Source organism: Schistocerca serialis, chromosome 4 (genome assembly GCF_023864345.2).
Source record: "Schistocerca serialis cubense isolate TAMUIC-IGC-003099 chromosome 4, iqSchSeri2.2, whole genome shotgun sequence".
Lineage (NCBI taxonomy): Eukaryota > Metazoa > Arthropoda > Insecta > Orthoptera > Acrididae > Schistocerca > Schistocerca serialis.
Window position 1 is genome coordinate 361,760,822 of NC_064641.1, and position 27,795 is coordinate 361,788,616.

Consider the following 27,795-nt stretch of genomic DNA (forward strand, 5'->3'; position numbering starts at 1 on the left):
TGTTGTCCATTTATTTAAGTACACTCTGATGGGATCCTATATTTTATGTGATGAAGAATATTTTAACCACATACAGATTCGCAATGGGGAGCCCATTAGCTTCAGTTATAGCCAACCCATTTATGAAGTACACTGAGCACATGGCTCTGGACAAGGCTCTTGCAACGCCTAGTAGCTTTTATCATTATGTTGATAACACATTTGTTGTCTGGTCTAATGGACATGAAAAGCTGGGAGAGTTCTTGGACCACATCTGCAATATCCATGACAACATCAGGTTTATGATGGATGTAGAGAGAGATGGTGCCATGCCATTCCTTGACATCCTTCTCTGCCATAAAACAAATAGGTGTCTCATCCACAGTGTTTACCAGAAATCCACCCACACAGACGAAAATATGCATGCTAACAGCTATCACCTTCAGTCACAGAAACGTCTGTTCTGAGGACCTTGGTATATCGAGCAAAATCGTCTCAGACGCTAAAAAACCTGTCAAAGGAATTGAGCCACTTACAGAAAGTACTCGTGGATAATGGCTACAACAACCATTGGATTCGACAAGCCACCTTTCTGAAAACACACAAGCTGAAGGACCCTGAGGAGGACTTGAAGGAGCTTACATTTTTACCTTCTGTGGCATAGTAACAGGAAAGATGAGCTGGCTCCTAAAGAAACATAAAATTGATTCGGTCTTCAGGACTTCAGCAAAATTTCATGAGGCTTGTGAAAGACAGTGTAAGCCTCAGAATGGTACGAGTATATAAAATACCTTGTGGGTGTGGACACTTCTGTGTTATATAGACTGCATACTACTGCACAGAACTGTGACAAATCAGCAGTAGCAGAGTAAGTTCTAGAAAACAGACATCATAACGCATTTGACAAGACATATGCTATTACACGGACTGATGGTTTCTGGGATAGTATCATAAAAGAAGTGACAGAGTTAAAAATTTGTGGCAACACTATCAGTATAGTTGGTGGCCTGGAGCTTGCCATCAGAAGGTTGAAGAAGAAGACGTGGTGGACACACAACACAAACCTTACCCTATATGGCACTGGGACGAGCATCAGTGATGTCACAGATGGCAATGCGGTTGTATAAGGACAGGAGCAGCAACTGAAGACAGTCACCAGTCGGCATTAGCCGAGGGGTATTTGGCCAAATCTTGTGGATTTTATACCACTTGATGTAGTTGGAAGTGAAGCATTATTAAACATCTTAGAATTCTCACGCTATTCTCCCAATAGATTTATTCCTTAATGATTTTTATTGTTGTTGATAAAAATCACTTTCAGCTACACAATTATAGAATGAGACACAAATTATTTTCTTGTACATTTTGTCGTTTTGGTCTAGATTTGGGAGAGGAGTTATGTACTCTAATGCAAAAGTGTTCAACCAGCTCCCATTTAGCATGGCATTGTGAATTTTTATCCATTCAAAAGAAAATTAAAAACACTCAAAAGTAAATTAAAAAACATCTCATTAGCAACACCTTCTATATATTATTATCTGGATTCAAGAATTTAATATTCCTGGCAGGTAGTGGCATTCAGTCTAAAACTGCATGACAGGTAATAGTGAACTGTAAACCAAACTCTGTATTTACAGATATAGGTAATTGTTTTCTCTGAAAACTACCACTCTAATCAAGTTAATATTAAACTATGAAAGCAAATACATAGCTGTTATTTAATATTATGAAAAAGCAGCAGACTTTTTCCTATAGTAGCAACTTTCTTTCATTTACATGGTTGAGTTAAGCTGGCATAAACACAAATATCTTTAACCAGTATGGTGATTGTTTATTTGCACTACAGTGTGCAAATTAAATTTTTGTGATTGCTTGTTACTTGTTGGCTCGTATTACATTCATGAAGGTTCTTCATCACTTTATTGGTGAGTGAAAGAAAGAATGAATGAATGAGGGAATGGATAATCTGAAACACAATCTAATCCTGGAAGGATTTACTTGCAGATTCATTCGAGACCTTTGTCCAGTGCTTCAAGCAGTTTGTGTTGGATTCTGTGTCAACAGCTTCTTTAATTGTGATGCCATAAAAGTCACCAGAAATTAGTATATATTCTGTAGTGGTTTCATTTGCAAACGGATGTGATTCGATGATTTATTTGCTTATGAATAGCTTCGGTAGTAAATTGCATGTCTGGATTTGCTTGATTATTGTATCAGGCTGATAATGTGTTGGCAATAATGGTGGAAAACTCGAGTAACTGAATCATATATATTTAGAAGGTATTCTGATACACTTGTGTGAATTTGATTTGAGTGGTCAACTATGCACAGTATAATAGAGAATTTTCATGAGGTGAGAGTTTCCTGGTTAAACCTAGTCATCCAGGTACACCAAAATAGGTGATGAAAGCAGGTGCAAAATATTGTATGAATTTGATAGCCTTTAATGTGTGTATTGCTATGATGAAGATTGCACCACTGCTATTACTGAACTGTTTCTTGATCTCTTGATGTTTGCCTGTGTAATTGGAGATTGTGGTGTTGTGGCACTGACTTATTTTGCTGTGGCTCTTCTAGTTTTAATGTGTGACAAGACATAAAGTATGTGGCATTTCCTATGGCAATGTTAGTGATGCAGGTAAGTGTCACCAAAAAACAGTGAGACCAAACTATTTAATGGAGCAAAGTTTATTTTTAAATAGCTGAAGTTTTTCTGTTTTGTCCATACAGGATAAAAGATCCTAAATTCTAGTCAATCACGCAGAACACTCTGAAAATCTGTTCAAATCTCACTCTTTCTTTGCTCTTTGAAAGGTTCACATGCGATGGGTGTGGAAACAGTCTTTGGCACCTGAGTTCCCACTGTTTTAAGAACTTAAGAATAACAGAAACGTTCATGTTTTGTCAAGTGTATATAATACACATCTTGTTAGTCACTGAACTACCATTTTGATAGTGATTATTGATCAATATGAGTTACAGAAAATAGTAAACCAAGGAATAGCCATGAACAAGTCCTGAAAACAAACAAGCTTCATTGATAACAAGACAGGTAAATGGTAAGGACGGAAAATTAGTATTAGAAATCGCAAAAAAAGAATAAGTTACTTTATAAACATACAGCAAATGTGAAATATTAGTAGATGAACCAGCCTACAATCAAGTCAGATCCAAGCAGAGTCAGTCCTTTTATTGCTTCAGGTGACAGATCACATGGCGATAGCCAAAACTTGGTGTGGTGCTGCAAGAGATAGTGCACCCTGGTTCCGGGTACACACCCTTTGGATGAGGAGCAGTCAGTTTTAGTTATGCTGTTATAGTGGCAGTGTGTATCATATGCTACCCAATGTAGCTACATGAAACTGGTCATAGAATAAAATAAAAACCTTTAAAAAGCCGCACCTGTTGTTTGAGGAATTAAGAATTCAGGCAGCAGTCAGTGGAACATGGAATGCAGTGCTATGAGAATGTCAGGAATCATATACTGCACAAGTTAATAATCTCAGACAGAAATTACCCTATATAATCTCATGCTTAACCAGCACAGTCAGTTTGCATTTGGTTATACTAGTACTGGTTTCTCTTGTACAGTAGTATAAGAATGTAACAGGTCAGCATATCGTATACTCTCTAATATATTCTACACATCAGGGATTTCCATTGACTTATTTAAATTATCCCCTCTTTTGCTTTTCTATAGTTCTGCAGTTGGCATTAAGTGTGCCATTTTTACCCAGGTGCCCCTGAATGGTTAAAGGCATTTTGTTCATTGTCCAGTCCTGTAGGCAGTGTGTAGTAATTAGATATATTGTCACAGAAGAAGCTGAGTAGCACAGACTAGACTGGTGCATGGAGGGTCATGAGTTCAAAACTCACCTGAACTGTAAAATTTTAATTTCTACATTCGGTTCGAGACATTCTAGAAGTATCCACAAATGTCAAGAATCATTGTACTGGAATGTTCCGTAACTGTATATATGTACCATATGTGTTCTGGCCAGAGGCAGTTCGCTCCACACTCTTGTATGTGGAAGTGCTGAATAAACCTTCGTTAAGTGAAGTTAGTGTTTGTCATTCATCTAATTACACCTTCTTCTATGTGACATTGTTCTGGTGGAGACACTGGGTATTGGAACTTGTGATAGCGCACATTATTGACGACACAGTGGCTCCCATCAGGCCATGACAGAGCCACCATTTACATGGTGAGAAACCTGAGTTCCAGCCATATTCAGTAGATTGCAGTCTATCAGAGACAGAAGAAGAAGAAGAAGAGGATGTTATGTTGACAGCAACTGTGTGCCACCACATGAGACATCCTTCTGGGTTCTCAGGTGACAATGGCCAAGATCCAAACAAGTGGCTGAAGGTATATGAGCGTGTAGCCAAATTTAACAAATGGAATGACATCGTGTGTTTGGCTAACATATTTTTCTACTTGAGGGCACTGCCAAGCAATGGTATGACAACAACCAGTAGAAGTTCACCAGCTGGGGAGTATTCCAGGCGGAACTGCGCAAGTATTTCGGTGACACACAATGCCAGAAGTGCAAGGCGAAGATAAATTGAAGTGCAGGTCACAGTGTTCAGGAGAAACTACAGCATCCTACATTCATGACATCTTGGGGCTGTGTAAAATAGTGGATCCTAGAGTGAAGGGGGAAGGTAAGGTCGCACGTCTCATAAAGGGTGTTGCTGAGGACATGTATCAAGCTCTACTCCTGAAGGAGGTTTCAACGGCAGACGACTTCGTAAAATGGTGCCACTACATCGAGACAATGCATCAAAAAAGAATTACATGCAAGAAGTTTTAACAGCTTCCAAATGTCGTATCGATGTCTGTGATGGAGGAAGGAACTGATTTCACAACTGTTCTTCGTCAGGTAGTGAGAGAGTTCAGAAGGCACTTGGATTGCACGGGGAGCAAAAAATCAAGACAGACATTGAAATCAATCTTCCGTCCTTCATTTCCCTTTCAAACGGTGAAAAAGTTGAGACCCAGGCGAAGTTATGTTCCTACAATGCCGGATGAGGAACGGTTTGAGCACCAAGGAAGACTGACATCTGGAGGACCCAGGATAACCAACCTGTATGTTACCACTGCAGACAACTGGGACATGTAGTGTGCTATTGTCAGTGTCTGCACCATAAGACAGCAGACCAATCTTAGCCAATGCCAACTCTGGGACAACGAAGATGAACAACAAGATGTGGGTGCAGGACAACATAGGTCACCGTCACCACAAGCTAGCCGCTGGAGAGGACGCTCCCCAACACACCAGTCAAGGTCTCCATCACTGTTTAGAAGCTCCAGCCGATCACCTAGCCACTGCAACCCGGAAAACTAAAGGGTGCGACCTTCCTTGGAGGTGAGGCCACCGAAGAGAAAAATCCTCTCCCATCGATCACATGTAGTGTGCTATTGTCAGTGTCTGCACCATAAGACAGCAGACCAATCTTAGCCAATGCCAACTCTGGGACAACGAAGATGAACAACAAGATGTGGGTGCAGGACAACATAGGTCACCGTCACCACAAGCTAGCTGCTGGAGAGGACGCTCCCCAACACACCAGTCAAGGTCTCCATCACTGTTTAGAAGCTCCAGCCGATCACCTAGCCACTGCAACCCGGAAAACTAAAGGGTGCGACCTTCCTTGGAGGTGAGGCCACCGAAGAGAAAAATCCTCTCCCATCGATCACTACAAAAATGATAGGAAACTACGTCGATAGCCTCGTGGATGGCCGACGAGCCCAAGCTCTTGTGGACTCTGGAGCATCATATTCAGTCATTCCGGAGAAGTACCATCGCCAGTTTCAGGAAACCATATTTGTCGACAACAAGACATCTCTGCTGAAGGTGGCTAATGGGAAATATGCAAAACCTGCAGGAAGATGTGTCATTTGTGTGGGTGTAAGTGGCCATACACAGCCCTTAGAATTCGTCATCTTACAAGAGTGCAGAGTGTAGTCATGACGCCATTCTCGGATGGGACTTTTTTGTAGCTTCTCGGGCAATTATAGATTGTGGTCATGCGAAGATTATGTTAGACGTGATGAGATACTGTGGACAGGAAGATGCTCATCGGAGTGTGTGGAGACGGTGTGTACTGGATGAAGTGATCATTCCTGCAGTCAGCACTAGAAAAGTAACTGTCATGTGTCATGCCATGTATCAACCCATGGATCTTGTAGTGGAATGTAAGAGAAGCATACCACTGGAGAATAATTTGGTCATCCCAGCCTCTGCCATCTCATTTAAGAACGGATTTGGTGAATTGTGGATAGTTAACTGTCGCCGAGAACCTCAGATTCTTCCAAGACACATGTGCGTAGCAAACGCTGAGCCATTAATTGCCAAACAGCTGAGCATTGTAGAAACCTCCCATGCTGAGTCTGTGGGGGAAATTGGTGCTTCCACTACGAGACAAGATCTTCTAGCTCGACTATCACCAGATCTCACTAAGGAACAACAGAAGAAGCTACTTGCCATTCTTCAAGAGTTCTCTGAATGCTTCAATCCACAGGTGAAGAGCAAATTAGACAAATCGATGGTTTAGCACTGGAGACAATCAACCAATAAGCCAGAGCATATTGTGTGTCAGCAACAGAACGTCGAATAATTCACTGCGAGGTAGAGAAAATGATGAAAAATGACATCAGTCAGCCTCCGCAGAGCCCATGGTCATCATCAGTGGTTCTCGTCAGGAAGAAGGGTGGCAGTTGGCGCTTTTGTGTTGATTACATGAAGCTTGATAAGGTAACTAAAAAGGACTTTTACCCCCTTCCACAAATTGACGATACGCTTGATTGTCTGAAGGGAGCTAAGTTTTTCTCAACCATGGACATGTACTTGGGATACTGGCAAATCGAAGTAGATGAGGCTGATTGTGAGAAAACTGCATTCACCACCCCTGAGGGCCTGTATGAGTTTAAGGTAATGTCGTTTGGTTTGTGTAATGCACCAGAAACTTTTGAACAGATGATCGATAATCTTCTAAGGCACTTGAAGTGGACAATGTGTCTTTGTTATTTAGATGACATTATAGAGTTCTTTGAGACATTTCATGAACATGTAAAAATACTGAGGGCTGTTCTTAAGTGTCTCCAACAAGGTGGACGGAAACTTAATCCAGCAAAAGAAATCAAAATACTTGGACACCTTGTGTCAAATGAAGGTGTTTGGCCAGACCCAGAAAAGGTGAGATCTATAATGGAATTTCCTATTCCTAAAAGTATTAGAGATGTGAGAAGCTTCCTTGGATTATGTTCTTATTACTGTCATTTTATCAAAGACTTTTGTATCAAAGCCAGGCCACTCCAAGAATTGTTAAAAGCTGATGCTAAATTTATCTGGGGTGGTGCTCAACAAGATTCTTTCGATGTGCTGCGAAAAGCTCTGACGACTGACCCTGTACTTGGTCTGTATGATGAGAGAGCACCTACAGAGCTACCCACAGATGCCAGTGGGTATTGGATCGGTGGTTTTCTGGTGCAAATTTCAGATACTTCTAGGTCACTTGCAAAAGCCGAGAGAAACTACTCAACTATAGAAAGAGAATGTCTTGCTATGATCTGGGCCATGTGCTAATTTCGACAGTATATTAATGGAAGGCCATTCATAGTTGTTACAGTCCATCATTCACTTTATTGGTTGACAGGCCTTAAGGATCCAACAGGACGACTCGCCGGGTGGGCACTGTGTCTTCAAGAGTATGACATTACCATAGTGTACAGAAGTGGAAGAAAATACCAAGATGCCGAATGTTTCTCAAGAAACCCTGTACAAGACCATCAAGACTTTGATGAAGATAGTGACTGTCTCGCTGCACTCCAGGTTCTCTCTGCTGAGCAGAATGATGACACCACAAATTATGCTAGCCTTAAATTGGTCAGAGGATGTGAAAGGACAATTTAAGTTTGTTAATGAATTACTTTTCAAGAAAAACTTTGATCCATTTGGAAAGAGGTGGCTACCAGTGATTTCTAAACACATGCACTTACATGTTCTACCGAAATTCCACGAGATGCCTGAGGCCGGACATTTAGAATTTATTAAGATACAATAGGATCCACAAGAGATTTTTCTGGCTAGGTTTATTTAGGAGTGTCCGTCACTATGTGTCACACTGTCGAGAGTGCCAGTGGAGAAAGGCAGTTCCTCAGAAACCACCTAGCCGACCCATACAAATTTCACCAGCCGAAACGCCTTTCCAGCATGTTGGGATTGACCTCCTCATTCGATTTCCAACATCTGCTAGTGGCAGTAGATGGATTATTGTTTGCACTGATTATCTGACATGCTCTGCCATTACAAAAGCCACGAAAACAGCGGAAGCATTCAACGTAGCCAAATTCATCATGGAAGAAATTATACTAAAACATGGTTCCCCAAGGTTGTTAATTATGGCTCGAGTGAAAGTTTTTCAATCAAATCTTGTGACAGAGATAAACCGTCGGTGCAACATTACTAATCACATGATGACTGCCTACCACCTGCAAACTAACGGGGTTACTGAACGCCTTAATAAGACCTTGGCCAACATGCTATCAGTGTTCATCAATGTTGAGCAGAGCAACTGAGATGAGGTGCTACCTTTCGTGACATTTGCCTACTACACCACCAAACAAGTCACCACAGAATTTACGCCATTTTTCTTGGTGCAAGGGCATGAGGCGACTACAACAATGGACACTGTGTTTCCTTTACATCCTGATGATGTGGACAATGACTACATTGACGAGGTGTTAACCAGAGCAGAGGAATCCCAGCAGTTAGCTCGACTCCACATGCTGCAGGCACAAGAAAACTATCACCGATGGTATGACGCAAGCCACTGCCCTGTTGTCTACCAGCCTGGTGACCTCGTCTGGATCTTCACTTCTCTTCAGAAGGATGGTCTCTCTGAGAAGCTCCTCAGGCAATACTTTGGACCTTATAAAGTTGTAAAACAGTTGTCTCATGTTACTAATGAAGTTGAAGATTTCGACCCCAACACAAGACGATGAAAGATCAGAGATACGGTCCACGTCCTTCGAATTAAGCCATATAAGGATCCTGCAACCCGGGGTAAATTTGAAGCTCCAGTGACAGGCAACAAGCGGAAAGGTGATGAAGAGTGTAGCGGCAAAGGAGGTTCTAAGAAGATCACTGCCAGGGCGAGCATCAGTCATCGGGAGGTGGAGTATGCAGGACCGATGACTCATTCCCAGACTAGGAGGACATAACGCCGAGACACTGTTCTCTTAAGGAGGGAACAATGTCGTAGAAGAAGCTGAGTAGTACAGTTACCGTGGTGTAGTGGTTATGCTACTAGACTGTTGCATGGAGGTTCATGTGTTCAAAACTCACCTGAACTGTAAAATTTTAATTTCTGTATTCGGTTTGAGTACTTTCTAGAAATATCCACAAATGTCGAGAATCATTGTACTGGAATGTTCTGTAACTGTTTATACACGGTATGTTTTCTGGCCAGAGGCAGTTCGGTCTGCACTCTTGTATGTGCAAGTGCTGAATAAACCTTTGTTAAGTGAAGTTAGTGTTTGTCATTCATCTAATTACACCTTCTTCTAGGTGACAATATTGTAAAGAACTCATTTCCTTGTTTCTTGCCTGATGTTAACTTTTTCCTATGCTTTCAATAATTTTATGACAGTATTCTAGGCCTTGCTAAGTTGAAGCCAATGATCTGGTTGATAAGATTTTGTGCCAACCTGATCTCAGTTGCTTCTCTAATAGTATTATTTCTACAACAACATGCCTCTGTGGCACCACAGCCCACCTTCCCGTAGTACAACATCATCCTTCCCCAGCACAGTGCTCCCCCCCCCCCCCCTTGCCTACGTGCCCCCCTCCCCCCCCCCCTTGCCTACGTGCCCCCCTCCCTCTAGCGCCACTGCCTCCACCGCTGGAGCCACACTGCCCCCCACCCCCTTCTATCTCACCAGTGCTTCACCTCCCCCCCCCCCACCCACCTACCACCACCACCACCACCACCACCACCACCACCACCACCACCACCACCATGTCTGCGCTGCACGCACACCATGGTCCTTTCATCTGCTGGCACTCAGCCTTCTCCGACACCTCTCCGCCTTGAGGCACACTCAGCCTGGTGCTGTCCTTGCACTTGAGCCATCCCCCTGCTCGAAGCCACCTTCCCCTCTGCGGTAGGAGAATTGAGTAATGTCATGTACTTCATAGTCATCAATTTGATGTTAAGTTTGTAGTGAATCTCATTTAGTCTACTCCATATAACTTTCATCTTTCTTCAGTTTACCCTCAATCCATATTCTGTACTCATTAGATTATTGAGTCGAAGTCCTGTAATTCTTGTTCAGGATAGCAATGACATTGGTGAATCTACTCATCGTTATTCTTTCATCTGTAATTATAATCCCAATTATGAACCTTTGTTTTATTTCTGTCATTGCTTCTTCTGTGTGTAGATTGTGAACAGTATGGTATTGTATCTGGTGTGTCATACACATTTTTTTTAATACTCCCTATTGACTCACACCCCGTGTGAGCCCTAAAGCTCTTACGACCCTCATACTCACCTATGGATCCAATAACTCGCCACTGCACCATTTGATCTCAATGACCCATTACTCCTTGCAACAACCTAATACCCTCCTAACACCCTATACTCCCCTTCAGTGGCCAGTGGCTCCAAACCTTTACTTAACCCACATTCCCCTCCAGTGACTTAAAATACCCACTGACCTCTTGCCCCCCCCCCCCATACTGACCTCTTGTCCCCCCCCCTTATACTGACCTCTTGGCCCCCCTCCCTATACTGACCTCTTGCCCCCCTATACTAACCTTTCCCCCCCCCCTACTGACCTCATACCCCATACTAACACCATGTGCTCCCTGCCGCCGTTGGATAAGCAGCTGCAGCAGCAAGTCGTATACTCCTAGCTCATTTGTTACATAGTTTAATTCTTAATTTCTTTGCGTGTTTTTGGTACTCGCATTGTTTAATTCGTAAATTTCGGGCGTATTATAGTATTTGAGAGTTCTAGCATCGTGTTTTAGTACCTGAATAGTGTAAAATCGCGTAGTCTCCTTCCGCCGCCGAGCAGTGTGTCAGCAGTGTGCAAGTAGCAGCATTACTGCATTTACTAGGCAATCTTGTATTTTAACAACAGTTTAAATTTTGTGTCGATTTGTTTGCGCTCTCTGTAGATTAGTTCAGATGTTCTTTGCACAACAGTTTTTAGCATGGATAGGGACTGCAACTGCTGTGTTCGGATGCAGGCTGAGTTGGATCCCTTCGCTCCCAGCTTCAGGCAGTGTTGGCTTCGGTCACACAGCTTGAGGCTGTTGCCAATGGGCATCACTGTGGGCGTCCGGATGGGGGTTTGTCGGGTACGGCCAGCTCGTCCCACGCATTCCCCGATCGGACTACGACTGTGGTTGCCCGGGGTACTGCCCGCATTCAGGCTGATCCCTCACCTGTGGTAGAGTGGGAGGTCGTCTCAAGGTGTGACAGGGGGCGAAAGACATTCCGGGCTGAATGGAAGGCCTCTCCAGTTTGTCTGACGAACCAGTTTCAGGCTCAGTCTCAGGCTGATACTGATCTTCGGCCTGACATGGCTGCTTGTCCTGTTCCAGAGGTTGCCCCTCAGTCTGCAAGATCCGGGCGGTCGCAGAGGGTGGGCTTACTGGTAGTTGGGAGCTCCAACGTCAGCCGCGTAATGGGGCCCCTTAGGGAAATGGCAGCAAGAGAGGGGAAGAAAACCATTGTGCACTCCGTGTGCATACCGGAGGGAGTCATTCCAGATGTGGAAAGGGTCCTTCCGGATGCCATGAAGGGTACAGGGTGCACCCATCTGCAGGTGGTCACTCATGTCGGCACCAATGATGTGTGTCGCTATGGATCGGAGGAAATCCTCTCTGGCTTCCGGCAGCTATCTGATTTGGTGAAGACTGCCAGTCTCGCTAGCGGGATGAAAGCAGAGCTCACCATCTGCCGCATCGTCGACAGGACTGACTGCGGACCTTTGGTACAGAGCCGAGTGGAGGGTCTGAATCAGAGGCTGAGACGGTTCTTCGACCGTGTGGGCTGCAGATTCCTCGACTTGCGCCATTGGGTGGTGGGGTTTCGGGTTCCACTGGATAGGTCAGGAGTCCACTACACGCAACAAGCGGCTACACTGGTAGCAGGGGTTGTGTGGCGTGGGCTGGGCGGTTTTTTAGGTTAGATGGCCTTGGGCAAGTACAGAAAGGGCAACAGCCTCAACGGGTGCGGGGCAAAGTCAGGACATGCGGGGCCCAAGCAGCAATCGGTATTGTAATTGTAAACTGTCGAAGCTGCGTTGGTAAAGTACCGCAACTTCAAGCGCTGATAGAAAGCACCGAAGCTGAAATCGTTATAGGTACAGAAAGCTGGCTGAAGCCAGAGATAAATTCTGCCGAAATTTTTACAAAGGTACAGATGGTGTTTAGAAAGGATAGAGTGCATGCAACCGGTGGTGGAGTGTTCGTCGCTGTTAGTAGTAGTTTATCCTGTAGTGAAGTAGAAGTGGATAGTTCCTGTGAATTATTGTGGGTGGAGGTTACACTCAACAACCGAGCTAGGTTAATAATTGGCTCCTTTTACCGACCTGCCGACTCAGCAGCATTAGTGGCAGAACAACTGAGAGAAAATTTGGAATACATTTCACATACATTTTCTCAGCATGTTATAGTCTTAGGTGGAGATTTCAATTTACCAGATATAGACCAGGACACTCAGATATTTAGGACAAGTGGTAGGAACAGAGCATCGAGTGACATTATACTGAGTACATTATCCGAAAATTACCTCGAGCAATTAGAGAACCGACTCGTGGAGATAACATCTTGGACCTACTGATAACAAACAGACCCGAACTTTTCGACTCTGTATGTGCAGAACAGGGAATCAGTGATCATAAGGCCGTTGCAGCATCCCTAAATATGAAAGTTAATAGGAATATAAAAGAAGGGAGGAAGGTTTATCTGTTTAGCAAGAGTAATAGAAGGCAGATTTCAGACTACCTAACAGATCAAAACGAAAATTTCTGTTCCGACACTGACAATGTTGAGTGTTTATGGAAAAAGTTCAAGGCAATCGTAAAATACATTTTAGACAGGTACATGCCGAGTATAACTGTGAGGGACGGGAAAAACCCACCGTGGTACAACAACAAAGTTAGGAAACTACTGCGAAAGCAAAGAGAGCTTCACTCCAAGTTTAAACGCAGCCAAATCCTCTCAGACAAACAGAAGCTAAACAATGTCAAAGTTAGCGTAAGGAAGGCTATGCGTGAAGCGTTCAGTGAATTCGAAAGTAAAATTCTATGCACCGACTTGACAGAAAATCCTAGGAAGTTCTGATCTTATGTTAAATCAGTAAGTGGCTCGAAACAGCATATCCAGACACTCCAGGATGATGATGGCATTGAAACAGAGGATGACAAGCATAAATCTGAAATACTAAACACCTTTTTCCAAAGCTGTTTCACAGAGGAAGACCGCACTGCAGTTCCTTCTCTAGATCCTCGCACAAACGAAAAAATGGCTGACATCAAAATAAGTGTCCAAGGAATAGAAAAGCAACTGGAATCACTCAACAGAGGAAAGTCCACTGGACCTGATGGGATACCAATTTGATTCTACACAGAGTACGCGAAAGAACTTGCCCCCCTTCTAACAGCCGTGTACCGCAAGTCTCTAGAGGAACGGAAGGTTCCAAATGATTGGAAAAGAGCACAGGTAGTCCCAGTCTTCAAGAAGGGTCATCGAGCAGATGCGCAAAACTATAGACCTATATCTCTGACGTCGATCTGTTGTAGAATTTTAGAACATATTTTTTGCTCGAGTATCATGTCGTTTTTGGAAACCCAGAATCTACTATGTAGGAATCAACATGGATTCCGGAAACAGCGATCGTGTGAGACCCAACTCGCTTTATTTGTTCATGAGTCCCAGAAAATATTAGGTACAGGCTCCCAGGTAGATGCTATTTTTCTTGACTTCCGGAAGGCGTTCGATACAGTTCCGCACTGTCGCCTGATAAACAAAGTAAGAGCCTACGGAATATCAGACCAGCTGTGTGTCTAGATTGAAGAGTTTTTAGCAAACAGAACACAGCATGTTATCAATGGAGAGACTTCTACAGATGTTAAAGTAACCTCTGGCGTGCCACAGGGGAGTGTTATGGGACCATTGCTTTTCACAATATATATAAATGACCTTGTAGATAGTGTCGGAAGTTCCATGCGGCTTTTCGCGGATGATGCTGTAGTATACAGAGAAGTTGCAGCATTAGAAAATTGTAGCGAAATGCAGGGAGATCTGCAGCGGATAGGCACTTGGTGCAGGGAGTGGCAACTGACCCTTAACATAGACAAATGTAATGTATTGTGAATACATGGAAAGAAGGATCCTTTATTGTATGATTATATGATAGCGGAACAAACACTGGTAGCAGTTACTTCTGTAAAATATCTGGGAGTATGCGTGCGGAACGATTTGAAGTGGAATGATCACATAAAATTAATTGTTGGTAAGGTGGGTACCATGTTGAGATTCATTGGGAGAGTCCTTAGAAAATGTAGTCCATCAACAAAGGAGGTGGCTTACAAAACACTCGTTCGACCTATACTTGAGTATTGCTCATCAGTGTGGGATCCATATCAGATAGAGTTGACGGAGGAGATAGAGAAGATCCAAAGAAGAGTGGTGCGTTTCGTCACAGGGTTATTTGGTAACCGTGATAGCGTTACGGAGATGTTTAACAAACTCAAGTGGCAGACTCTGCAAGAGAGGCGCTCTGCATCGCGGTGTAGCTTGCTCGCCAGGTTTCGAGAGGGTGCGTTTCTGGATGAGGTATCGAATATATTGCTTCCCCATACTTACACCTCCCGAGGAGATCACGAATGTAAAATTAGAGAGATTAGAGCGCGCACGGAGGCTTTCAGACAGTCGTTCTTCCCGCGAACCATACACGACTGGAACAGGAAAGGGAGGTAATGACAGTGGCACGTAAAGTGCCCTCTGCCACACACCGTTGGGTGGCTTGCGGAGTATAAATGTAGATGTAGATGTGGATACCACCTTACGGATGTCATACCCCCTACCAACCCCATAAACTCGCCATGATTATAACCACTCTTCCTCACACAAGATTATGCCTCCTGTAAGAGATCATGCCTTCTGAACACCATCATGTTTTCCAAACATCATCATGCCAACTGAACAACATTATGCCTACCACATGAGAACATCCACCCAACACGCTCACCTACTCGAGAAATATGCATCCCTTTATGCCCATCAAATACATCCTCACTTATGCCTCCCCAAAACACACTGTGACCCCACGGGGCAACATTAGCATATCACCTGAGCCCTCTCATGATTGCCTACCCCCCTTCATAGTCACCTACCCTACTTCACATTTACCTATGTGCCTGCACGTGTCCAGTGCCTACACATGTCCAGTGCCTCTGCCTTTGGCCTTATGTCCCTGGGCGTGGCCCTATGCCCCCGCACATGGCCTCACATCCCTGCATCTGGCCCCTCAAACACTCACATGACCCGATGCACACTCGCGTGGCCCTGCTTTGCCCTTTTTGGCCACACATGGGCCTACAAAGCCTAGCATGGCCCTATGCAGTGTTGCTTGGTCTTATGCAGCCATATGAGTCCCTATGGCCCTGCACTGGTCCCTTTGTGTACCCCTACGCATCCCCATCCCCACACAAGTCAGTTCATGAGCCTCTAGTGTCCATTCACTAACATTGATGCCATGACACAAGTCCCTTTGTGAGCCCCTTCCCTAGCTCCTATGCTCCTGCATGGGTCAAACTTGTATGTTCCTTCATGGGTCCTCTCACAAGGCTCTTCACTCCTGAGTGGATGCCCTACATACCTGCATTCAACCCCTTCACAAGGCCACCTTGCCCCTGCACTGGTCTTTCATGAGGCACTACACCCCCAGACAGAGCGCTTCACAGGGCCCTGCACCAGCATGTGGGTCCCGTCCAGAGTCCCTGTGGCCCCTTATGGGTCCCTTTGTGAGCCCCTAAGCCACCGTATGGGTCCCAACGCAAGCCACTTCACCCCCACAGTATATTCCTTTCTCTTGGCTGCCTAGTGACTGTTACTTGCCCTGTCTCCATCCTCCTCCTTTCTTCATCCCTATCGCTTTCTCCATCCCTCTCCCTCTCTCCATCCATCCCACCCTATCCATATCTCTGCACTTCCATTACTCCTGTCTCCATTTCTCCCTGTCCCCTGTGTCCATTTCCTTCCCATCTCATCATCTTTGGTCCCCCTTCTCCCATTATGCTTTTTGATCCCGCACTCTCTTATTCTCTTTTCTTTTTCACTCTCTCTCATTCCCCCTACCTCTCATTTCCCCTCCTTAGTCCCCCCCTTGTTTCTCACTCCTCTTCCTTGTCCCCTCCTTTATCACACCCTTTCCTTGTTCCCCATTCTCACTCATCCTCCTTGTGTCCCCCTTTCTCGTTGCTCTCCCATGTTCCCCCTTTCTCACTCGCCTTCTTTGTGTGTCCCCCCCCCCCCCCCCCCACCTTTCACATTGCTCTTCTTTGTTCCCCCCTTTCTCACTTCCCTCCATTGTGCCCCCCTTTCTCACGTCTCTTCCTTGTTCCTCCCGTCTCACTTCCCTTTTTAGTTTCTCCCTTCTTTGTTATCCTCTCTCATTCAGTCTTGTTTTCACCTTGTTTATATTCTTCTCTCCTGATGCTCCCTCCTCGTCTGTTCCCCTTTGTCTTCATTTCCTCACCTTTTCTCCATACCAACGCCCCCCCTCCCCCCCCCCCCCAACCCTGTGCCACTAATCTCTGACCCCCACACTGTTAGTCCCCCACCACTAATCCACCTGCTCCACCCCACTAATCCCCCAACCACTGCCACACTAATCCCCCCCACACACACACTCTGCCAATCTCCTGTCTCTGTCCCTGTCTGTGTCCCATTAATCCTCTAATCTCACTCCACTAATCCCCCACCTCGATCCGACCCGCAAATCTCCCACTCCTACCACACTAAATGCCCACCCTGCCCCGCTAATCCCCACCCTGCTAAATGCCCATCCTCACACAAGTAATCCCCATTCTCAGCTCCATCCACTGGTCTTCACCACCGCCGCCACTCTGGTCCCCTAACCCAGCCTCACTCATACCTGTATTTTCCAGCACCTAGCCTGTGTGCTGCTATCCTGCCAGTCCTGCTGGTCCATCCTTTCCCATTGTTCACTTTGTCCATTCCTCTCCTTTATCATTTACTGTCACTTGTATAACTAACTCTCTTGTCATACTAAGGAGCACTGTTTATTTGTTAATGTTCATTTAAATAGAGCTAACTCTTTCAGTTACTATGCGGATTAATACCAAAACTAAAATAAGTTTTTTCTTTGCATTTAATTTCAGATGGTGATAGCAATAAAATGTATGATGTTGAAGACTTTGCACGTAAACTTGTGGATGCTGTGGAACACATACAGAAGGAGGCTGATGGTCCAGTATGCAGAGTGGAACACAAGTCTATCGTGCTTCAGAATTATGTTGGCCTGGGTTCTGTAATACACAACAAAAATTCTTTAGGATTCTTTAAAGTACGTGGAAAATTTAGTTTTTAATTGTTCCTGGACGAAACTTTCTCCGGGGCTGACAGGCAGGCTAATGCAACTGTCATCTACAGTAATTAATTTACAAAAATATGTTCTTATGTTCAAAATTCCTCAAAACAGACATGTAAGGCGTAAAGTTATTTGTTTGTGTTACTAATCCTTGAGAAACTACCTGTATAATAGTATAATGGCAGAAGTACTACTATTTTAGGTTCCATTGCCTTCGAATTTTACATGATTATGTTTTGACATGTGTGACTGTTGTTGTGGGTAAAAATTTGTATGTATGACAAGTTTTTGGAATTTTGAAATGTAGCTTCTGTTATTTAAATATAATTTGTATGGTGTTACGCTGTATTATATACTAGCAGTAATCTGCTGTTTCTGTAAGTTGTAAAATTTGGTGGGGTTATTGCCATTCTTTTTTGCACAGATTTTGTTTATGTTTACCATTGATAGTTATTTATGCTGCACTGTAGAAATATTTTGTAAATCATAGTTTTATCAATCTTAAGATTAGACAGTAGTCCTTGACACTACATTGATGTGAAAGCAAAATGAACATGACAGGTAGTGAAGACTAATGTACTGAACAACCAGGAATGGTAGTGCACTTTTTCTTTAACCCAACTTTAAAATCTCACATAAAATTACTTTCATATTTATTTGATGTGCCACTGTTTGTATTTATTTGTTATTGTATTTGAACATGTGAGTAGATACAGAGGTGTGATATTTATGTTGAAACTAAGTTAACACTTTACATTTCAGGCTTAATCTTCCAGCAGGCATATACGGAATCATTCAGTATATGATGTCCCAAAATATTATACTGTCCTTTATTATGAATTTAAACTTTGAATTTAACAAAAAATTTAAACATTGAATTTAACAAAAAATTTGCTTTAAACTTACTTTATACTACAAATGAAATTGAAATTGCCCAATTGTATTGGGTGTTTGAATGGACAGTAAAATTGAATATTTGCAGTTTATCAATGCATTCAAAAAGAACTGAAAAAGAAAATACTGCCTGATTGTTTTCAGCCAAAGCCATGAATTTCCACGTTGAAGAAGCTAGTGTAACTGTTGAAATCCACCAGTTAGACGCATTTTGTGTTACTGTCATCTTGTTTATGGGATAAAAATTGTTGATTTCCAGACCCAATTACTGACTGTAACTGTGGAATAGGTCAGTGGCCTTGTTCATTATGGAAATCCACTGACTTTAATTTATGATACTGAATTTTCTGTGCATCATGTGTATTAATACGCCTTGAAACCATTGGAAGACTATTGAAATAGGAAATAGTTTTTGGCGTGTCCCTAAACATAGTTTAATTTAATTAACATCAGTAGTTCAGTAGTAATGCTCTGAATACTTATTTTTTTCTAATGCTTTTCACTTCTTGATGATGTTGATGAATATCAGAATTAGTTGGACTGAGCTGTTGTCCGAGATGTTGCCTTACCAAAATAACTAAACAAAAACAGTAAGTCATCTGTGTAACAGATTATGTCTGTGTTGTAATGCATCAAACAGTATGTTTGAAGGTGTTATTCACAATATGAATTGCATGAAGAATTGCAGTTTAGCTTTGTCATGGAGTGTAGTTATTGACGGTTGATTTGTCCTCAACATTTTGTGCTCTACAGTGTCCTCTTAAGTGATATCATTTACTGAGACATAACTAGTATAAGGACCTAATTTACACACTGTTTAATTCTTTTAGTGTTCATAGTCCATGATTCCTATATGGAAATCCATGACCTGTAACTCCTATGAATAACGGTTTTCTTTAAAAATGGAGTAGAAATCAAAATGATGTTTTCACAAATAATTCTTTATTAGCTAAACTGTACTTCTGTATGGCCCATGCTATTGTGAAACCATCATACATTTTGAAACTCATAAAGTTCTACTTTTAATTTACTTATGTGTTCTCGAGAGAGTGTGTTGTTTATTATTGTAAAATTCCATCTAGATTGTAAGAATGTTTACCCATTTTTAATTCCTGTTTTAGGAAATTTAAGATATACACTATGAGCTTCAGTTGTATTTTTGAATAGATGTACATATATTATATTGTACAAACTTATAAAGCAAATTGTATGTAGAGGAGAGTGAAGAAAAGCTGACCATGTACCTAGTCATGTCCTAGTCAGTAAGAGAAATAAAATGGCCATTTAGGTCATTCATTATTGTAACAGCTTAACCAAAAAGAATTATTATATCTGCTATGTCGTCTGCAGTTCTGTCTCTTAAACAACTGTAATGCTGTAATTGTTGATTGAAATTTTACCTTCCCATTATGGATCTCAAAAAAATGATTTTTGCATGTAGGGGGTGCCATGGTTTATATGCATCATTTCATAATATGTGTAGAGAATGATGAAAGGCACAGATACTGACTTCCAATGATCTCATTCTGGATATAAATTCCATAAACTAGTTTCAAACTGAATTAATTGTTTTTAGACACAAACATGTCATTTTGGTACTGTCACATCCCAAGAGTGGTTATGTCTGACATTGAAGAAAGCAGGTTCGTGTTGTGGGATTCAGCTGCTTTAACTAGATGGGAGAGAAACTTGACTTGTCTTGATGTTATTCCCTGAGGTACCTATCGGTGATTTAATGATGGCTAGAATAAGTGATTCAAAAGATACAGTTGACTACCGTATTTACTCGAGTCTAAGCCACACTCGAATCTAAGCTGCACCTGAAAAATGAGACTCGAAATCAAGGGAAAAAAAAAAATTTCCCGAATCTAAGCCGCGCCTGGAATTTGAAACTCGAAATTCAAGGTGAGAGAAGAGTTTTAGGCCGCATCTCCAAATCGAAACAAAGTTGGTCCACTGTAATATGAGACAATTTAGGTCGAATGAATGATGATACAGCTACAGTAGTTTGGTTCGAGTCGTAAGCTTAGCAGTTAAGCTTTATCAAGTAGCCATTGCTATGCGCCAGGCGCTCCGTCCGTATTTATATGGGTACCTTTCCTTTTTCACGTGCTTCGTCTGGTTTGAATTGATTGCTTATTTTTCTTTGATCTGATAAGCGCAGTTTTCTTTGTTATAGGTGTTTACGTCACTCTACGCTGAAAATGCATTACTGTACTGTGTCATGCATTGTTTGTCGTACTCTGATACTGCGTGTTTACAGCCTATCGCCGATCGCGGCATGGCTTGCTTTTGTGCGCGCTACTGCCGCTCACAGAGAGAGAGAGAGAGAGAGAGAGAGAGAGAGAGAGAGAGAGAGAGAGAGAGGAATCGTCTCATTAGCGAAACAATGGCAAGAGACTGCTACTTGTTGTTACTTACACTGCTGCTTTCTTTGATAATGATCATCAAGAACCAAATAATAGACTGCGTATGATAGAAGATGTTCTGAACGAGAGTTTAGCGAAAATGTTTCTCCGTTTGAAAATCTTTGCAGACGCCTCTTTAGTACATTACATTCTGCACAGAAATTAGAGTCACCTTAGACTTAAAAATCTAGTCAATTGCCTCGCTTCATTTCTGACTGTATCACTGTTTAGCATAAGAATAATACGAATATAAACATGACATGATATGTATATTCTTCCGCGTTTGCTGTTGTCTCACTCTATAGTTTTGTGATTTATTACGCAGACAGGATTTAAATGAGATAGCAGCAAACACGAAACAATACATGGCAAAATGTTTATATTCATATTATTCTTATGGTGACGAGAATACTGCATGTGATTCACAATTTATAAAAGTTCCTATTAGCAACCATCTCTTCTCACAGATAGGAAAAAATTCAGAACGTAGAGTTAGCCATATTGACAAACATACTAAACATTCTTGCCAGTCGGGTTTTCTTAGTACATTGAAATGCTGCTACATTCGAAGATGAACAATACGGAATTTGCATTTACTTCGTTGGATAATGTATGAAAATGCAGTGGTCGAAACTCGGCGCGGAGAAAAAAAGCTTGTCTTCCACCTTTTTTTTTTTTTAATTTATTTACTGACGCAGAGGTTTTGGTGCCAGTATTTATCTTTGTGCCTACAAAGCATGCCTTTGTAGCGCTACATATATTCGACGGCAGAACTAAGTTGTGGCCGCACCCACTGACATTTTTAAGAACTTCCGCTTGCTTTGCACTCGATTCTAAGCCGCCGGCGGTTTTTTGGATTACAATAACCGGAAAAAAAGTGCGGCTTCGATTCGAGTAAATACGGTGAAGTCTATTCTACAGTTTCAACTACCGGAAATTGCTGACCTTACCACAGTATCTCCAAAGAGAGACCACAACCTTGTATGGTGGCGATGACTGCTTGTCATCATTCCATATGTTCACAGAAACTCCCACACAAGATGCAATACCCCAGAAAACCAACAGAGAACTATCTCCATATCAGCATTTTATAGCGCACATCTTAATCTTTGCCTCGATGTCTGGTGAAGCAAACTAACCAACCACATCATCTCCACTGGGCATACTGTCGCTAAATTTTTGTGCTCTCTTCCCTTTAAAATCTTCTACCCCAGTAGTGTTGTAAAATTGTGGGTGTGTCTCCTGATTAGTTCACAGTGAGTGTTGGCATACCAAAAAACTAAGTGAAAAGAAAGGGTTGGGGGTGGGGAATAGATATGACCTTGATTTACAGCCAACTGATGAGTTCATACAAAAACTTGAGTGCTCATTGCCCACCAGTGACATGCTTGACTCCCCACCACCAGACCTCATTCTTTCTCTCACACATCTAATACTTTTGTCCTTTCAAGACTGGTATCTTTAGCATTTTTGTCTAATCCTGTTTTACTTGCTATGCGTTGTCAGCTTCACATGTTGTCCTTCCTCTTTTGTTTGAGCCCTGTGTCTGTTATTTCCCCACAGGCTGGTGATCAGCCTTGAAGTCAGTTTGGTCTGATTACATGCCACCTTGTGACTGCTCCTGTCAGGCTCAGAATCTGTCTCCTCTTTATTTCGTTCTTTATTATTTATAAGACTTGACTTTCCTGTTGTGAACACAGCATTGCCTTACTCAAATGGAAAATGAGTCTCATGATATAGACTTTTACAATATTCTAAATTAATAAATTACATACATGAAGGCTATCTGATCACCAATCAAGATTTGATGCTAATACTGCATCAGATGATTGAGATTTTAGTAACACTTCTATTTATAAAATTTAAAATGTCATAGGAAATTACTTAATAAAGAAATACACACTGTATTCTGCTGAATGAAGACTGAGACCTACTCAGTTAGGTGAAAGGCACATAGTAAGCTCTATCTGGTCTTTGAGTAATTTCATTGAGAAACACAACAGTATCAATTGTTTGAAGTATTTGATGCTGAACTACTAAAATAAGACATTTTTTCTTCGTAAAATAAAGAAAATTTTATCTTATCTTTGTCTTTTGTTTTTGAAACTATTTCTACTCATTCGGTATTGGTAGTTAATAATAATACTCGTGTGTAAATATATCAAATAAAATGGGAATGGCACTTGAGAGAAATACTTATTAAACTTAGAAGAAAGATTATTATATTAAAGGTATAAGCTGGTTGATTCACACTTCAACCCTGAATAAACCGAGTGCTTTTTAGAGAAATATGAATGAAATAAACATAAAGTGCAATATGCATTGTGGACAGTGCTTCACTGTCTTCTATTTATTACGCTTTTGTAAAAGGAAGGGTTTGGAGTGAAAAATATTATGACAACATAATTCTGATTTTTTCATATGTCTCCCATATAATTACAAACTTCCAAATGTTATTACCCACTTCACTGCAAGTTGAAAGTTTGCAAAGTTTCTTCACAAAATGTACATCAGCATGTTTGTAAATTGCTTCTTTAACCTTTGATTTGTAATATGACAATCTCTTTTGAGAAAAAAAGAAAGTAAATAATTTTGGTGTTGCCATACTTAAGTTTAAACACATTTCATAAGACACGAATTCTTATTAAAGCTGAAAAATGAATTAAAATTTTTCACCATTTTTAATAAACAGTTTAACTGGAAATTAATAGTAATCCTTTTAGTGGTATATCTTAAGGTATGAAACTATACCTTTTTAGAATGCCATTAGTCATCAGTCACCTGCATCAAATACACAAATGAATTGCAAATTCTCTGTTACTTCTCTAGGGGAATCTAGATCTCAATTGATGCACACATCAGAGAAGCCATTGCTTTAACCCTAAATTATGTCAGTTCGTAATGGAACAACTGAAACAAAAGTGTGTGTGTGTGTGTGTGTGTGTGTGTGTGTGTGTGTGTGTGTGTGTGTTCGCATGAAATAATACTTCTGTATTACTTCCATATGAGAAAAACTGGTAGTGTTTGGTGCATAGAGTAGAACTTTCATGTGTAAAAGGATAGCACCAAACACTAGCTGCTTTTCTCAGTTGGTAGTATTCTTTCACGTGAAATATTATGTACACACACTTCACATGATAAGTATGTTTATCTAATTGTAATGTGGGTTGATAGTAATAGTGAGAGCTGATAGTAAAACTGGCAGAAATAAGAGCCCACACCTTAAAATAGTGAAACATAACTGGCAACAAGGATAATGAAAGTGTATGGACTGACTATGATGTGATTGAGGGTCCTGAATTGAATACTTGCAATCGCAAATGAGGAAACTGAGCCTTTAACTTGATTTCTTTCATTCTGAGCTTTCTCCAATATCATTATTTTTGTGCTATAGTTGGAATTCTGCTTCTTATAACTCTCGTGAGTGACGTGAATTGAAGTTGTAAATAATAATGAAACTGAGAAGTGCAATAAAAGTTTTGACACCAATTATAATTATTTATATGAAACACAATAGATGTCAGATAGATGTATTTATGTTCAATTTAAGAATGCTCATAAGTGTACCTTTTCAATATTTTGTATGAATATTTTGGTCATAGTCACATTAATCATCAGGAATAGTGTCTAGATTTGGTAGATTAAATGATATATCCATGTACTTGGAATTATTTGAGTCATTAGAGAGGATGATGTAGCTTATTTTATAAGGATTTATTTAAGTGCAATAGTGTGAGGCAAGCAATTATTAGGTTAACAATTACTTTTGCTACTACTGATTGTCACTGCTTTGTCAGATGGACAAAGCTGATGTACACTGTTACCTTTCATTGTGGATGACCTTTTTGAAGGCTAAATTGAAGCAATAACCAAAGTTTCGGACACCCAACTGTGCAGAAGAAACATTACGTGGATGTAAAAAAAAAAAAAAAAAAAAAAAAGGTGTTTGTGAATTTATATGACTATTCCAAATGCTGCCTGAACTTTCTCTTTGCAAATTTTGAATGTCCATATACTATAACCATGCTATGATAGAAGCAATATATTATTCTTTTTAATGTACTATGATCTCATATGTTAGGTCACTGAAGTAGCTTACATGCCTAAACAATTTGTTACTGCATGGCCTAATCAGTAAATAAATGTTTCATTGAAACTTTTTAACAAGTAACCCATGAGAAACATATCATTCAAAGTTGTTTGCTGTTAAAGAGTGTGATATTGTAAAATATATTTGGCATTGTGATAATATATAATTAAAGACTTATTATCATCATCATCATCTGCTAAACTCTATATTGTTCAAGTAAATTAATTCAGAAATACTAATAAAAATAGAATGTAATTTGGTACACCATTTATGAAATTTCTGAACATATTTAATAGGTGTGTTTGTCTCTGAATTTGTTAAATTCTAGAATTTTTTATATGCCTGAGACTGAGCACCAAATCTCTGGATTGGTGTCCAACAGCATTGGACTTGAGGTTATATACATTTTGAAAATATGAAAGCAATTACCTGGCTTGAATTTTTGAGGTACATTGTACAGTATTGATGGTGCAATATAATGTTGAAATTGGAATCATAATTTTAATACTGTTGCATCAAATTTGAATTTTTAATAAAATAAATTGTTAACAAAGTAGTATTCCTTTCCTTGATTTCTTAGTATCCCAAAACCTTTTGTTTAACATGCAATTCAAAAAGTTGATTCACAAACAAAGATTTAATGTTTCATTAATTCAGAACCTATGGTATGAAGTAACTGGATTTTCTTGTGCTATGAAGAAAGTTGAAGCCACGTGGGAAAAATATATATAAAAACAAAGATGATGAGACTTACCAAACAAAAGTGCTGGCAGGTCGATAGACACACAAACAAACACAAACATACACACAAAATTCAAGCTTTCGCAACAAATGGTTGCTTCATCAGGAAAGAGGGAAGGAGAGTGAAAGACGAAAGGATGTGGATTTTAAGGGAGAGGGTAAGGAGTCATTCCAATCCCGGGAGCGGAAATACTTACCTTAGGGGGAAAAAAGGACAGGTATACACTCGCGCGCACACACACACATATCCATCCACACATACACAGTCTTCTTTGTTATGTTTGTCACATCTGTTGTATTGATGTTGAACTATGTAGGGCTCAGAGCTTCCTCAGAGAACTTATTCATATGATAATTTTCTTTGAGAGTTCTACATTGTTGTTTATCTGGATCATGTTTTATTGAAAGCATTCCTCAATTGTTCTCACAAGTGGGTCCACTTCTGTTCATTCTTTTCAGTTTGTCTATTAGTTTTCCTCTCTCTACAGAGTTGAACACTTTCCTGAGCTCTACAGAGACTGTGTGCTACATTCCCCTTTGGTGTCGGTGTATCTTCTATTTGATTCATTAAGTGTTTTACTGCTGTACCATGCTTCTGCCCTTCATAAAGGCAAATTGACATTTGGAATGTTTCCCTCAACTGTGTCAAATAGTCATGTTGAGCATTTTTGTAAATATTTGGAAGGAAGCATTTTGTAGTGCCACTCCTCTGAATGAATCGGGTGATGCTCTGCTTTCCTTCCATTTGTACAGCATCGTAATTGTCGCTGTTTGTAGATTATGTGCAACGGATATAGAACCCAATGAAATGATTCTTCACATTACAAATACAGAACCTTTTGATATGTGATGGAGGACATTTGTATCATGACTTTCATTTACCTCCTTTCCTGTTCCAATCACAACTGACATACAGAAACAATAATAGTTGATAAGATCACAATGTGACCAATTCTACACTGATATGTGCTATTTTGTTCTGTACTGACACTATTCAACATTGTAAATTTGTCAGGAAAGCCTCTACTTCACAAATAGTTGCTGCATCTGCATTTACATTAAGTAAATATTGTTTGCCACCTACTGCGAGATCAATATTTACAAAGCCACTTTTGATATTTAACAAAAAACCAAAGTAACCTACATTAGTAACAATAGAGACTTGTTTACAACAAACACAACTACTTATGGTAATGAAAAGTCATATCTGGCTCAAAAGTAATTGAAGGAGTACAAAACAGAAAACATTGCTAAATTTGTGAGTGATGTTCTTCTTCAGAGAAATTAGTGAAGAATAGACGTATATCTGTATGGTACCTTATTGTGGCCACCTACATTTTGCTGATGCTGAAATACACTATGTGGATGTTCGTTACCTTTACTCCTTGTATAAGCATGTCTACTTATCATGCAGCTAATACTGTTTTTCCATACTTGAATCTATGTTAGCATATAAGTGGCTGGCAAAGTAGCTTTTCTTTTATTGATAGGAATTCCTAAGATTGTACCTTGTCTCTAATGGGAGCTTCTGAAACAATTTTGCAACAGAATACTGAATGCTAGAATGGGAGGCAAAGTCTGCATTAAAATCATAAGTAGTAGTCATAAAGTTTTAACAATCACGTTAACCAAATAAAGTGATGTAATTAACTTTTGGTTTGTTTGCAGGTACAAGTCTCCAGTCCTGACACACATTGAAATCCTCATGCCACAATACTGTATAATACCACAGTGCAGTAGCATACCATAATAGTTGTAGTCATGAACGATGGTGGTCATGTTAGGCTTGTTTTGCGTACATATGCTGTGTCGTGTGACTATTTCAAAGTCTGCTGAAAAAAATATATGGTGAAGTTCCACATGATGCATCTCTGAAACTACAATATTTTGATTTTCTGGCATGATTATGAGGCATGATTAATACATACACACTTCTGGGCTTTTTTTATTTTAATTTTTTTGGGAAAATGGACTTTTTGTGAATTTCAAAATTATGTTTTGAAAATACGATTAATCACATGATTTTAACTGTCTTGACAAATGATA

At 40.8% G+C, this 27,795-nt stretch overlaps 1 protein-coding gene across 2 annotated transcripts in view; it reads left to right on the forward strand.

The window, feature by feature from the left end:
• Positions 1 to 18,245, forward strand: part of LOC126474163 (tumor protein p63-regulated gene 1-like protein) — a 110,028-nt gene extending 91,783 nt beyond the window's left edge. For both annotated transcript variants that reach the window (XM_050101620.1, XM_050101621.1), the window contains one exon: positions 17,408 to 18,245. In XM_050101620.1, the coding sequence (XP_049957577.1) occupies positions 17,408 to 17,616 (209 nt within the window). In that variant the 3' untranslated portion in view covers positions 17,617 to 18,245. The remainder of the gene's footprint in view (positions 1 to 17,407) is intronic.
• The last annotated feature ends 9,550 nt before the right edge of the window (positions 18,246 to 27,795 follow it).